A 14,545-nucleotide genomic window follows, 5' to 3' on the forward strand; every position below is an offset into this window, starting at 1 on the left:
CCCAGGAAAATTTAGCTTGTATTTGTAAATTTAAACTATAATAGTCACCCCAAGCTTAATGGAAAAAAAAAAGAATTAAAAACTGTTCTTGGCTTGAGGAAACTAAGAAATAAAGGGACTACATCCTCCCCTACGTGCTCAGCTCAAACTGGGAGCTTAAGAAAACAAGACCAAAGCCCTCCTCACTTCGACATTAAAATGTCTTTTATTAGTCTGCCATTGTTCTAATGTGAATTTATAACTTTAATTAAGTCTTTGACGCCACCCAATAGCCGCCAGCATGACATCAGGGACTTTTATTCAGCCCCACCATACTGTGGTGGCAATAACCCTGGGCTTGAGGGCATAGTGTGTTAAAAACATGCGTATGATACCTGCCTTCTGCTAAATGCAGTTACTTTTACTTTAAGATCCAAGTGTATTGGTGTTTAATATTTTACTGCTCCTTTCTTGAGCGCTGGTACAGAATATCTGTCAAGAAAATATTATTTGACAGCCCAAATCTACTTTAAGTAGTTGAGTTAAGTAATGGTTACTTCATCCTTTAAACAAGTAATAATGCTTTCTACTCAATAAAAAGCAGCAGTCAAAAATGCCATTTAATGCTACATTGCTAACTAAAAACAAAAAATGTAGTATTAATTAATATACTCTCAGATAGATCAGCTGTACAGCATGTCATTGTGAAACGCTTGTTTTTAATGTTTAACATATTATGTTTATGTTTGCTAAAATCCTAACAACAGCACCATTACCAAACACACAGAAAGGCATCAGCAATTTAGCTTCATTGCTAAAGTGGCTAAAATTGTTTATAGGACTCTACTTTTATGTCAAAGTAGTATTTTAATAACCGCCTACAGCCTAATTAGGAACCAAGAAACTCTCACTGTTGACACTCATTTGTCATTTGTGTTTCAAATAAAACTAGAATAGTCTTAAGTCTTCTCATAATAAATGCTTCAAGTTACCTTCAGCCCAAATTCAGGCGGGTACATGTCTCAGCTGTGCAAACGGTCTGCAGCCAGCTTCATGGCCTTGGCCAGTTCATTCAGGCTGTAATTACCAGCTTGGTTTATGTGGCTGTGTTGGGCATTGAGCTGCCTTCTTCTAACATACAATACCCAAGATGAAACACAAAACCGTGCTACTGCGTGTTTAAGTTGTGTGTGTGTGTGTTTAAGTTGTGTGTGTGTGTGTGTGTGTGTGTGTGTGTGTCTATGGCTGTGAATCACAGCAGCCACAAATTACAGTTGGCTACTGTTCAGCTGCATATACTTTCAAAAGGATAAAGCTGAATATTACATGAAACAGAGAAAGTGGGGTGTGTGTGTGCGTGTGGTTTGTGTAGATACTTTTCTAACTATTACGGGCAGTGGAAGAGAGAAATTGCCTTTTTTTTTTAGAAAGAACCAGAACTTTTATCCTCAAAGCTTTTGTTCTTACCTTTATATGATAACTTCATGCGCGGTGAAGTGGATGATGAAGAGGAGGAGGAAGAAGAAGAAGAAGAAGAAGCTGAAGAGGAGGTGCGGGTCACGGTGCTGGAGGACACATGGGCAGCGGCCAGCCCCAGCAGGAACAGAGAGCTGCAGGTGACCATCGTGGCCACCACCATCATCATCATAGTCATCATCTTGGCAAACGTAAAGCAAACTCCTTTCTTTCAAAAGCGGAGTCTGTCAATTTATTTATTTAAGTTTTAATTTATTAATAGAAGCTATAGTTGTGTCCTGGTTCTGATTCAGTCTTCAGAATCTGTGTGACAGAAGCAGGGACCGGCCTTTTAAGGATTTATTGGAAGGATCCTTGAAAAAGTGTTGGCTTCTATTTTTTTCTCTTCCAGTCTTCTTTTTAGAGTCTCAATAATCAGCGTAACGTCGTTCTCTTGGGACTCTGAAGGATGATCAAGCTGAACTCTCACATCAACGATGGGCCATAAACATTAAACATGGACACATAGACCTGAAAATAAAGACAGAGAAGTAACAAATTTAGAAATATGCACTGCTAGCACACGTGTGCTTATGCCAGGGATGCCCCCATGCACAAACACACACACACACACACACAGACACACACACACACACACACACACACACACACACACACACACACACACACACACTGCTGTCTGAGGTATTTTTAGTCAGACTCAGATTGATGCTCCTGCCAGGCTATGCTAATGCCAGCCTCCATTATGGCAACACTATAATCTCTTCACATTACAGCAAGACTCAGGGACAGTATCCAAAGCGCGCGCGCACACACAAACACACACACACACATAATCTCTGACCTTGTGTGATGAATACTGTGTGTGCGAGATAGAGATATGCTTTGCGCACTGCCAAGCCAAGCGCAAACTCTCCATGTCTGTGGCACTGCCAGCTCACACACACATATACGCATCCAGCACTCACACACTCGCTTGCTTGCTCACACTCTTCCTCGCTCCCTCCACACTGGCAGACAGTGTCACTGAATGAGATCTCTTCATTGTGAGGGACTAATGAGCCGACAGTGATGAAGATGGATGAATGGATGAGCACATCAGTTCTTACAACAGTGTCACTTGTGAGCGAATCCAGCCTCACAAAATGAGCGACTGTTGGCTTCTGATATCAATATTGACTTACACAGTAATAGATAAATGAAATTACAAGTTATTTAGAGATTTACAGTGTTGCTTTTTCCCCCAATCTAGTTTACACATGGCTTCTATAATGTTTTTTTTTTCTCGGTCTCCTGATGTATTGGATTTGCGGAAATTAATGAGACAGACTTGCTATTGTTTCAGAAAATTCCCCAATAACATCTTACGGCACTGTCAATGCCAAAGCATGAGGGAGGTCAGTGGCTTGTAGTCCTACATCTATATGAATGTTGTGCTGCAAAAAAAAAAGGGAAAAAAAGTGCGCAGTGAACACACACCTCTCTTTCAGTACTTTGGACTCTGCAGGCAGCAGGAACAATAAAGCCTTTCAGTAGAAACAGTCTCCTTTATTATATTGCACCTCACAGTTGGCACTCAGTAACAGGCAGACAGTTGGCTTTTCCCCTCTTTTCATTTTCAATCTTTACTTATTTTCCTCCTTCTAACAATTACCTCTATCACTTCCCTTCATCTGTCACCCTCTATAAAAACCCCTCTTGTGTCTTGGCAATAAAATCAGCTGTTCAATAATAATCTGCTCTTTACTGCAGACTAGATCTCCCTGTCTTGACTGGGGCAATATTAGACGTAAAATAACAGTGTCTTTCTTTGCTTGGGATACTTTAAATGAGGGGTAAGGCCAAAAAAGATTTGTGGATATATTTAAACTGCAGTCTATTGCTAGCCATATGTTTTCAACTAGAGCCAAATCAGCTGACTTTGTAATGCACTATAAAGGAATACAACATTTGTTTTCCACTAATAACTACAAAAGATGATCCAAGAGAGAAAAAGATATCAGTCAGAGCAACTAAGAAAAAGAAGAAGCAGTATTTCTCCCTGGAGTAATTTAGATTTGGCAGCATGGCGCTGTACACAGCCCTCCTCACCTTTCTACGACTACAGAAACAATAAGGTGGGAAGAATAGACTAGGCATCTGCAACAACGGACATGATACTGATTGTCAGACACATATGGGTTGATTTTGGATTGTAAAGTGGCTTGCAGATGCAGGCAGAAGTTTAATATCAGAATCTGAGATTTGTCAGCCATTAGTTGTAGTGGGATGCCACTGACCTCAGTGTACGTAGAGGTGTTGTGTCTACGTTCCGCGAGGATGACTGTGTGAACAGAGTGAGGCCTGTCATCACCAACATCATCTCAGCCATATTTAAAGCATGCCAAGCTTTCAAATACGCACTTTGCTCTAAGCTGGAACAACTTTCTTATTAGTTTCAAATTCCTGGTTATCACTGAAAACTAAAGAATCACTTTAAAGCACAATATACATAAGATGAGAAAACACATATACACTATACAGACATAGACCCGTCTGCGCTGTTGGCACAGAGTTTTATGAATAATGGAGCTATTGAAGCGTAGAGACAGGAGAGCTCTCATAAGCTCAAGGCTCCCAGGCCACAACACAACAAGACACAGCTTAACAGGAACATAAACTCTCACATACCCTCCAGTATCTAAACACACGCACATTTGTGAATGGACAAAAGCATACATGCAAGGCTATATCCCAGCACAGCCTGCTATCTGCTACTTTAACTCGCTGTTTTCGAATTGAAGAGGTCTTGGGTGATTTCACAGATGTTCGCTGAGTGCAAAGTTTCCCAGCTAGCATTAAAGAAGTGATCACAAGAGCACTAAACTGTGCTGAGGTCTGTGAAACAGAAAGGCCGAAGCACAAGGCTGCATGTCTATGCACGCTCAAGTTTCTGCACTGAACTGCAAAGATGCTGCAGTATTTCAAGGGGAAGGACATCAGCACTCTCATCAGCTGCAGCTACGTGACACAAGAACAGAAGCGAGCACGCACACGCGCGCAATTCACGTCACACTCCCTGGAAGCGACAAGAGGAGCAGCGAAACCCTCACACTCCTGTTGGCTGCTATAAAAGGAACGACTGGTCCCATTGTTCCTCCGAGACACCCCGAGCTGTGTGTTGCAGTGTTTGTGTGCATCCTATAACTCTTCATGAGTTGAAGAGTCTATTATTGTTCCTCTTCATCACATCACATCACAGCCCTGTGAGCAGGCACACACACACAAACGTTTGTATGTATTCATAAACAAGGATGTAGGAGAATATATCCCCACCTAAAAAACTAGCCCTTCTCAGCACACACACACACACACATGCATGCACATGCAGAGGCAAACACAAAGTCCTTGCATGTTCCATAATGGATCTTAATAATAAAAAAAAGCCATTGGGGCCGCTGACACTTGCATTCAGTTCAGCTTCAATAGACATGGAGCAGCAGCATGCCAAGAGGGAATGGATTAAAAGTAAAGAGAAAGACAGAGAGAGAGAGAGATTCTGGGTGGGGGGGGTCTGGGTGGGGGGGGGGGGGGGGGGGGGGGGGGGAGAGAGAGCAGGCTGTCCTGTCAAAACCAGAGTAAATTGAGATGGGCAGACAAAGCAGCCCGCCTCCAGGGTGAAACGGCTTTTTCAGAGTGGGGTTAGAGTGCAACTTTACTGTATTGTATGCAGTAATGAATAAATGGATATCTGCAGTTTAACCTGTAGACCACCACTGCCACAGGTCACAGTGGAGATCAAGAGCAAGCCGAGCCAGAGGGGGAAACAATGAGGGTCAGATATATGAAGAGACAGGTAGGTGAAAAGGAAGCAAAGACAAATAAAAACATTACAGAGGGAAGAATGAAGAGATGACAAAATGATGTAGAGACAGAAGGCAAGAAGTTGTTGAGAGGCCGGTTAAGAGAGGGGAATCACAACAGGAGCAGAGCAAGGAAAACGTGTGAAAAGAGTTGAAAGATGAATTGTGGATGAAGCAGTAAGGCAATGTGAATGAAAGGGAGAGGAAAGGAGAATTAGAAGTCTAAAAGGAGGGAGAACGGGGAGGGGAGAATTGAAAAGGCAGGGAAAGACAACAAAAGAGAGAACGTGGAAAGGAGTGAACAAAACAACAGGATATAGACATTTCTGCACTTCAACCCTGCAGCCAGCCTGCATGCATGCAGTCTTACAAAAAAGGAGAATGCAGCAGAGGTAGGGAGGGAGGAATGGAGAAGAAACAAGTGAGGCAGGAGGTGATGGAGAGAAAGGAGCCAATTGTTTCTCCCCTAGGGGAAAAAAAGAGTTCCCTGGCCTGTGAGCAATAAGTCTAAGCCTCCCTGCAAGTGAGAAATGAAAAGCGGGAGGGATGGATGGATGATGATGAAGAATAAGTGGAGAGGGTGAGGAGGGGAGGGAGAGCTTTACAGAGCAAAATAGCTGTAACAGCAGGTAACTGGTGGCTTTTGCACCAGTTAATTTGCTAAGGGGGCGACAGATGGGACGAGCGACGGGGTGAAAGAGAATACAGTAAGATTTTTTTTTTAAAAGTTCGTATGTAATTCAAAGCTCTCACTTGAATTCTCTGTTTCTTACAAAGTGTGTTTTACATATGAATGAGGAATACGGCAGGAGAACAGCATAGGAGTTCCATGTATTTTTCCATAGTTCCATCTTATTTTATGATTTTTAGCTCCCCAACTCGGTCAGGTTTAAGAAAAGACTTGGCTCACTGTGAAAGAGATACTTGCTTATCATCACGGTGATGAGTCCCCCTCCCATCTATACTATCTAATTTGATTGGTTTTCTGTGGAGCACTGAATGCAGGAAAGCAGTCAGTGCTATGGAAAACATATGTTGGCACACAAAAGCCTTTATTAAAAGTCAGTCCAGAGAAAGATCTGCTTCTCTCCCATTATCACTGACAATGCAGCTCCTTTAATCTATGGCTATTTATAATTATGTGTACTGCTGAATTGTGAAATAGTGGAAGTAAATCAGAGGAAGGGAAGGAATGCAAGAGAGAAGACAGTAGAGGATGGACGCAAAGAGCGAGAAGAAGGTTAAGAAGAGGGCTGGTAAGGTGAACAGATAAGTCTTTTCCAAAGAAACCAAGATGTTTTTCCAGAAATACTATAAAGTCTATAGTTTTGAAATCATATGACCACATAAAAGAGTTAACTGCATTCTCATTGAAACATGTCATTTTGACATAATAAAACACATCTGAAAAGAATTGAAGCTGGAAGCACAAATGTTATGCCACCAGCTGTTTTCCTTCTGGTTATTTACTGCTGTTTTAATCAAATTCAGAAATTTTTTGCAATAAATTTGACTCATGTATTGATGAAGTGATCATAATACGTGTCAGAACGCAAAGCACTAATAGTCTGTGTCACATTATTTTTCTCGGATTAAAAGGATAAATATTAACTAGTGACAGCTAAGTCACTAGTAAGGAAATGGTATTCAGGGTGTAAATGTGATGGTTAGAGTGAACCCATCCAGGGACCGAATGCATCTGTACAATATATAGTAGCATAGTATAGTGAGCATGTCAAATCGTGGACCTCCAATCTAAGTTACCACCTTGGCATTTAAAGAATACTTTTTAAAGCACAGTTGTGTTTTGATTCAGTTCTGACTGAAAAATTTTGGCTTGCCAGTTTTTGCCCCATTTCCAAGAATGAAAAGAAGCATGGAAGCAGAAAGTCTTAGATGTGTGAACGGGGCAGGTGATGCAGGGAGGCGTTGCTTAATGTAAATGCTGCAGACTTTAACAAACAAATTCTACAAGAGTCATGCAAAACTGTGACTTTAACCATGAATACAGCTGTGACAGCGCTTTGGTCTGAAGCATGACAGCGTTTTGCTTTTTCTGGGAAGGACAACGAGGTGCGCAGCGCTTCATTTCCCTTGATAACTATAAAAATAAACATTCATAAAGACAGACCACCTATAGTGAAAAAGCAGTAAGTTGAAATGATGGTTTTCTGCTATAATTATGATATAAATGGCCCATAAATGTAAAAAAATTACAACTAAAAGTTGAGTTGAAAAACTTTTAAAGTACATAGGAAAAAAGGGCACAAGCCTGAGTCATATGAAGGCTACAAAAGAATTTAATAAGCATCTCAGAAGTTCATTCTTATTTGAAGTGTTTTAAGTCTTTGGGCAATGCTAGTCATAGAAGCAAAGTGAAGCTTCACACACACACACACTCAACAGAAACAAAGTAAGCCCTAGCTTTAAGCCAAAAGTGAGCACCGGTCTTTATGGGATTTAAGCTGAAACATATTGAGAAAGAAAAGCGAAACAGTCTGAAGCAGAGTCCTCGGGTCCCTTTAAAAGAGTGTAAGTGAATGAAGGAGCTGGAGATGCTGTGGCAGTCCGCTGGTCCTGAGCCATTTGGCCCAGCATCACAAATGGAAAACTTCCCAGTCTACAAACCCCATGGCTAGCATTTATTCAGTTTGACTATTCTTATTATTCAGAGTGTGAAGGGAAAAAATAAATATTGAAACTGGAGTCACTAAAACTTGCTAATTGGGTGTTTGCTGTCCTCACTAATTATGCTCATGCTCATACCGGTCTCATTTGTGAGGATGGATAACTTTTCAGTCTTTCACCAGTTTTGCCTGTATCGCCGGGATGGGAAGAGGTGATTGGAGTGATACTACTGAAGAAAGAAATCTGCTTAATTACTGTGGGAAAATTGCCTTGCGGTCATGCAGCTTAAATCTCTCATCTCATGGAAGAAACTCTGAAATAAGAGATAATGAAGGAGTCACTAAGGCGAGGGCAGCCTGCTGGTCCCTGGTAGCTATCCATTTGGCTGTGTTAAGCCCTGAAGCAGCAGTAAGGCGAGACCTTACAGAGCAGCCTCTGGTCTCCTGACTGGATCTGCTCCAAACTGTTCCCAGAGGAAAAACAACTCAGTTGACTCTCTCAAATGAAACAACAGAGCAGATTTCAAGTAAACACTCTGAGAGAAATCCCACATGTCATCGGCATGACTTTTAGAAAGATATTTTAGTTTTGAAGTGGTGCGGGATAAGCAGTGCTGCACGTGGTGGTCATGTCACAGGCACAGCAGGCTCAGGGAACCGGGAACTTAACGGCACAGCAGGAGTCATGATTTCATTATTACTTCATCTACAAGTTAAGTCCGTTTGTGGTTGGAAGTGTCTTTCACTAAACTGAACTAATTTTATTGACTTTACGGACTTAAATGGTGATCTTACTGGAACAGAGTCCAAATTAACTTACCTGCCTATCCGTTTCCAGGGGAACCAAATTCCACAGGAGTTCAGAACATTCCAGGTCGGGATCAGCATCCACCTGAGCCCAACATGCCTCTGGCAGCGCAGACAGTATCCATTGTTACCACACTGTTCTGTTTCATTTTACTTTCTCATAGTCTTTCCTCTACTTATATGCAGAAATCACTGAACACAAACCTTTTCAGTTTTTGTTGCGTGCTTTCAAAAACCCATTCCCAAGATTTTTCATATCTGATTTAAGCAAGAAAGATAAGACAAGTTATGGAGTAATGAAAAAACAGTTACTGACCAGTCCAGAAAGTGAGAGCTGAGATCAGCTAAACAGGTGGAAATACCTGAAAAATACTTTTAAGAAATCTGATTAAAAAAAATAGAAAAAAATAATTTATTTCCAGTTATGGGAATGGTGCATGAACAGAAAGAGAATAACAGCAGAGTTCCACTGTGGTGCAAAATATGTCCAGTGAGTCTTCAAAAAGTCCAAAAAGTAAGTAAGTGAAGTTAAAAAGCAGCAAAGCGAGATCTGAGTATTCCCCCTGCCTGCAGTCAGCTCCACTGATGAACGGCTGCACTTCAGCTCTACTTACAAAAACACACAAGCCTGTACACACACATAAAACTCTTCTTAACACATGCATGCAAGGAGTTCACACATACACGGAGTTTTCGCAGCAGCTGAGCAGAGTAGACTTGCTCAGAGGCAGAGCGGGCTGGGATAATGGACTTAATTCAAGGGAGGGAGAGAGAGATAGAGGGAAAACGTGAGAGAGAGAGAGAGAGAGAGAGAGAGAGAGAGGGAGGGGTTGAAGAAAAGGTGGGAGGTTAAAGGAGGGGCGTCAAAGGGGGCAGAGACACACACTGAGCTGTCCGTAGTGTGTGTGGATATGCTACTGTGTATCTGTGATGGGACCTGGCTGAAACGTTTTCTTTTTCAGAGTCCATCATTACCATTACCAACATTTTTTCCACTGTTTCAGGTTAAACTGCTTCCACTTATTCTACAGCTGTTCTAATGCAGCTGTTCTAATGCAGCTGTTCTAATGCAGCTGTTCTCAGTCTTTTTCTGACACGCAATGCTTCAGAAGCCAAAAGCCTCGCCACCCACCTGATAATTTATTTAGAACTGATGTTAAAATTTTGCTTAAATATAGTTGGCTAAACCAGTTTTCATACAAAAATACATACTTGTTCAATTGAATTTTACCATTTTTTTTGCCTAGCCATCGACACCCAACCTGAATGGCTCTCTGCAACACCAGTGTGGCCCAGTCCACGGTTTGAGAGCTACAGGTCTAATGGTATGAGCCTTAAGAATTCATGCTACCAGCTGTTATCCCAATAAACCAGTCAGATTTTCTTCTTTTCACATTGCTTTTGCGTTGCATTTTGTGACATTCTATTAAAAACTGTTTGGTTTGGTTTGGTTTGGTGCGTTCCTGGTGTTGTTACATGCACATAAACATGCGAGCTCAGGTGAGCCTTGAAACAGGGTTATATGTGCTGTGAGACGTGACTTGACACTTACAGTGAATGACTCATGGCTTGGTTTACTGATGCATTTAGATAAGAGATCAGTTAAAGTCACTATAAACACACAGAGAAACAGAGATTTCCAGATACATAAGAGTGACTCAGGCTGATGCGGAGAACACGTACGCTGAAGCTGGTAAGAGGGTAATTGGCACACATTTATAGAACATGAGGGTTTACATCATTCAGACACATATCAGAGTTGAAGCTTTGGTCAACCATTCATGATGCCCGGGCTTTTGAATACACAAATTCATAAATATGCTTCTTTTTTTCAAACAGCTTACATGTGTTTTAGGTTTACAGATGGACCAAAAATGTATATTTTGCAAAATCTTTAGTGACAGTCTTTGATGTGATGGTGGGCTCAGAAGCCTTGTCTTCTCTCTCTCTCTCTCTCTCGCTCTCTGGGGTCAGTCTCTATATGGTAAGCTACAATGTATTCCTTTGATACATTTTCACGGGGAAAAAAGTATAAAAGCATTCATTCAACTGCAACAACTCCTCCAGGACGATGTTTTCGTCCGTCCATTCAAACAGAACGGTCAGTACATCCCAAATACTCCAAGGCAGGACCAGAGCGTTGTTGGAGTTTGGTCATTTCCAAAGGCTTTTTAATGTATTAAGCTAATCACAGAGCTTTCACAGCCTCCTTTCAAAAACCTGAAAGCTCACAGAGTTTCACTTTTGACAATTTAGATGTTTGATACCGATAAAAGATGTGAGTATGTAGTTAAATGTAGTTCCTGACATACAGGATTTTCAACAAGGACATACAAGACTTCAAGTTACTACTGGCTAGCTGGAAATACAGTGCACACTGACTGATTACAGTATATGACTTCTATCTGCATCAAATGTTTCCTTCAAGAAGCCACTGAAACTTCAAGTTTGGAATTCAATTCTAATTTAATTTACTGCTGTTAAAGTCAATCTCAGTAAGAGTAGCTACACTTTAGAGCTGAGCTAATGGAAATTCTAATAAACAAAGAAATAAATGAAAAGTTTTAACGAGAGAAGTTTTTACCAAGGCAGTACAAACTGATGCCTTGCTAACTAGGTGGGCAGGACAGTTGCAGAGGGTGCCATTTCTTTATTTAGTTAGTTATTTTTTCAACTTCTAATGTAGGAGGTTTTTTTGCCCATCAGTAAGATATTTCACTCATAAGATGTAAAGCACTCTGTAGGGCCTGTCTACTGAAAGTGTAGCACTCACAGTCACATTGTGTTGTGCATCTTCTTCTCTGTTGTCCCACTCCTTTAGTCTTCATTCCAGTCGCAGGTGGCATACTGTGCCTGGCAACCCTGACCCACACACACTCATACACTCTCTCACACACCTAGAAAACCCCTTTCACCAGGTCATGGGTCTCACATTAGGGGTTCACTGAAGTTTGTGTGTGTGTCTTGTCTCCCTGATTGCTCGCAGTTTTACAAACAATGCACACTTATCTTCAGCGCTTTAAAGACTTTCATGCACACTGCCATGAGTACAATTAAAGCTATATGTATGTTTTCAGCCCACCGCCCACCCCCTGCTGACCCGTCTGTCATAAACTAGTCTGATGTCTCTACAGGCTGTGCAGTGAGCTCTGTGTCCCAACAAAGGCTTTTGTCCCAGCTGAAGCTTGTGAGCTATTGAAGATGAGGGCTCAGTTTCCTAATAGCGTCTTAGTGAATCTTTGTTTTATTACAAGTCACTGAACTGAAATGATTTTTAGATTGCCCGGGATCACCATCAGACAAGTGTCTCCCACGCAGGGGTCTTCATTGTGCTCTGCAGTGCTGTGAACAAGTATTTGGCCCATTTGGAGATCTACGTTTCTTTGCATATTTGTCACACTTAAACGTTCCAGATCAAAGAAGCTTTACTATTAGGCAAAGATAACCAGATGAAATACAAAATGCAGTTGTTAAATTGTGAACAGTGGCACCAAGAGCAACATCTAAAGCACTGCAGGCCTCACTTGCCTCAGTTAGTGTAGTCTACATGATTCAGTGATAAGAAAGAGACTGGGCTCAAAGGAGAAAAACCACTGCGGACCAAAAACAACACAAAGGTTAATGTCACATTTGCCAAAAAAAATATTCTTGATAATCCCCAAGACTTTTAGGAAAATATTCTGTGGGCTGACAAGACAAAAGTTGAACTTTTTAGAAGGTTTGACTCCAGTTACATCTGGTGTAAAACACAGCATTTCATATAAACGACATCATAGCAGGGTGGTGGTAGTGTGATGGTCTGGGCTGCTTTGCTTCTTCAGGACCTCCTATAACTCGCTCTAACTGATCCAAACATGAACTCCTTACCAGTTATCTCAAATGCTCAACTGCAGTTCTGGCTTTGCAGGTTTTACACTTAATGAACGTAATCATCTAAAAAGTGTTTTGTATTTACTCAGGTTATCATTGTCTAATACTAACATTTGTTTGATGATCTGAAACAAGTGTGACAAACTATGAAATCATAAATAATTAAAAAATGCTTCTTCATGACACGATGCTTATTACTCGCAGTAAAATATAGATACAGGCAGTAATTTAGATTCAATAGTTTGTTACAAAAACAGGGTTTGCTGAGCTAAAGTGTGTTAACTGGATTGAGTTTCATAAGCTGAGGGTGGGATTTGGTTGTGTTAGTTTCATGTTGTGTAATCAGACTGGAGAGCCTAGGACTTAATTCGGCTATTGTATGTATTTAAGACCATTTAAGCAGTGCACGTTATGTGGGCATGATTTCTAATTTGACTATAATGAAATAATTAATTATACTTTGACAGATGTTCCTTTCATACATAGTTATTCATAGAGTGACACATTATTTCTAATCCTCGCCCTCATGAAAGATTTCTTAATTTGATGAATCAGAAACATTTATAGTGTTTTTGAAATATGCTTAGTGCATATTTTATGACACAAAAATATTTATCTTTTTCTAAGATTACAGAAATGGATCCACAGACTCCTGGTTTCTTAGGATGATTAATTAACTTTACCATGTCTCTGTGTTATATAAAGCACCGTATTTATGATGGACGGCATGATAAACCATGACCACCAAAAGCTAACACTTTGAATTACATCAGTCCTGAAAAAATAAGAAGAAATTGCTTAAGCCTGCATATATATCACCTTTATATTGTAGAAGATTGTAGTTTTTAGATGTAGTTTCTTTATGGAAACATGTTACTCAGCTGTGAGAACAGCACTAATACTGATGTGGAACAACAGAAGCTGCCTAAAGCTCTGCTGCCTACAACTTCTGGTGCTTGAAAAAAGTACAGCCAGGCTAGAGTCTGGCTTCTTGTCCTTAAGGCCAAACCCCAGAATAAGTCTGCAAGGTAGCCAGATTATTTAATGGCATGAGGCATCCACACTACTAATATTAATGTAGCGATGAAACATTTCTGAGGAAGGATTTCTGAAGGAAACTGTAAAGAAACCAGCCAGAAACAAAGAAAATCTGCCAGTGCTTCTACACTTCATTGAAGTTCATGACGCCATACTGACTTTAAAAGGTGCACCCATTAGCATGAGTGCTGAGGGAAGCAGTGGGTTGCTGTTGGAAGGAAATTACTTGGCCAAATATTGAACCTTGTGGTAATTTCAACAATCTTAACAATAAAATGCATACATGTTCAATGCAGCAGTGAACTTCACTGGTCCTGGGCTTTACAGGGCATCTTATAGCTGTGTCCAGTTTGAGCAGCTTCCTGTTTCTCAAAAGAGAAGGCAAGCACTGGCAAGTAACTCATTTTAGTTCAGTTAACTGGACATGGCTTTTGAAAAATCTTAATGCATCTGGTGAATTGTCACTAAATTGTCACACAGTTGCAATAAGGCCACATGACCGTTTAACAGATGGTCGAGTGTTTATCTGAAATCGAGACTGGAGAATTGTTTCAGCAGAGGCTCCTTTCCTACTTATAGATGAAGATGGGTGAGGAACCCAGAATAAAACTTCACGCACTTTTTGGCATTCACTGCGACCAGTGACCATACATCCATTCTCCTAAACAACTCTTTCAATTTATCTGGAAACTGAGACGAATTTGCACACGTGCATTACACTGCTGCTGCACCCTGACGTGGAATGTTATGAAAATCCTCGAGGACAGATGCACGGTCCAATAGACTCTTCAAGAGTAACAGGAAACAATAGTTTCAATTGGCCTACATCCACAGTGGACCAACCGTACCCTGAAAACTGATCTGAGACTAGAGTGACACCTGCTAGCGGCGTCGCATCATAAACAT

The 14,545-nt window shown here is 40.9% G+C and overlaps 1 protein-coding gene across 1 annotated transcript in view; it reads right to left on the reverse strand.

Annotated features, from left to right (window-relative positions):
• Positions 1–9,485, reverse strand: part of sema3b (sema domain, immunoglobulin domain (Ig), short basic domain, secreted, (semaphorin) 3B) — a 31,310-nt gene extending 21,825 nt beyond the window's left edge. Inside the window, exons 1-2 of the mRNA XM_085392645.1 lie at positions 8,745–9,485; positions 1,447–1,965 (exon numbers count right to left, since the gene is read on the reverse strand). Of these exons, the coding sequence (XP_085248771.1) occupies positions 1,447–1,636 (190 nt within the window). The 5' untranslated portion in view covers positions 1,637–1,965; positions 8,745–9,485. The remainder of the gene's footprint in view (positions 1–1,446; positions 1,966–8,744) is intronic.
• Between the last annotated feature and the right edge of the window lie 5,060 nt (positions 9,486–14,545).

Source organism: Rhamphochromis longiceps, linkage group LG20 (genome assembly GCF_057381845.1).
Source record: "Rhamphochromis longiceps isolate RC_006_pf linkage group LG20, R_longiceps_female_GT1.1, whole genome shotgun sequence".
Lineage (NCBI taxonomy): Eukaryota > Metazoa > Chordata > Actinopteri > Cichliformes > Cichlidae > Rhamphochromis > Rhamphochromis longiceps.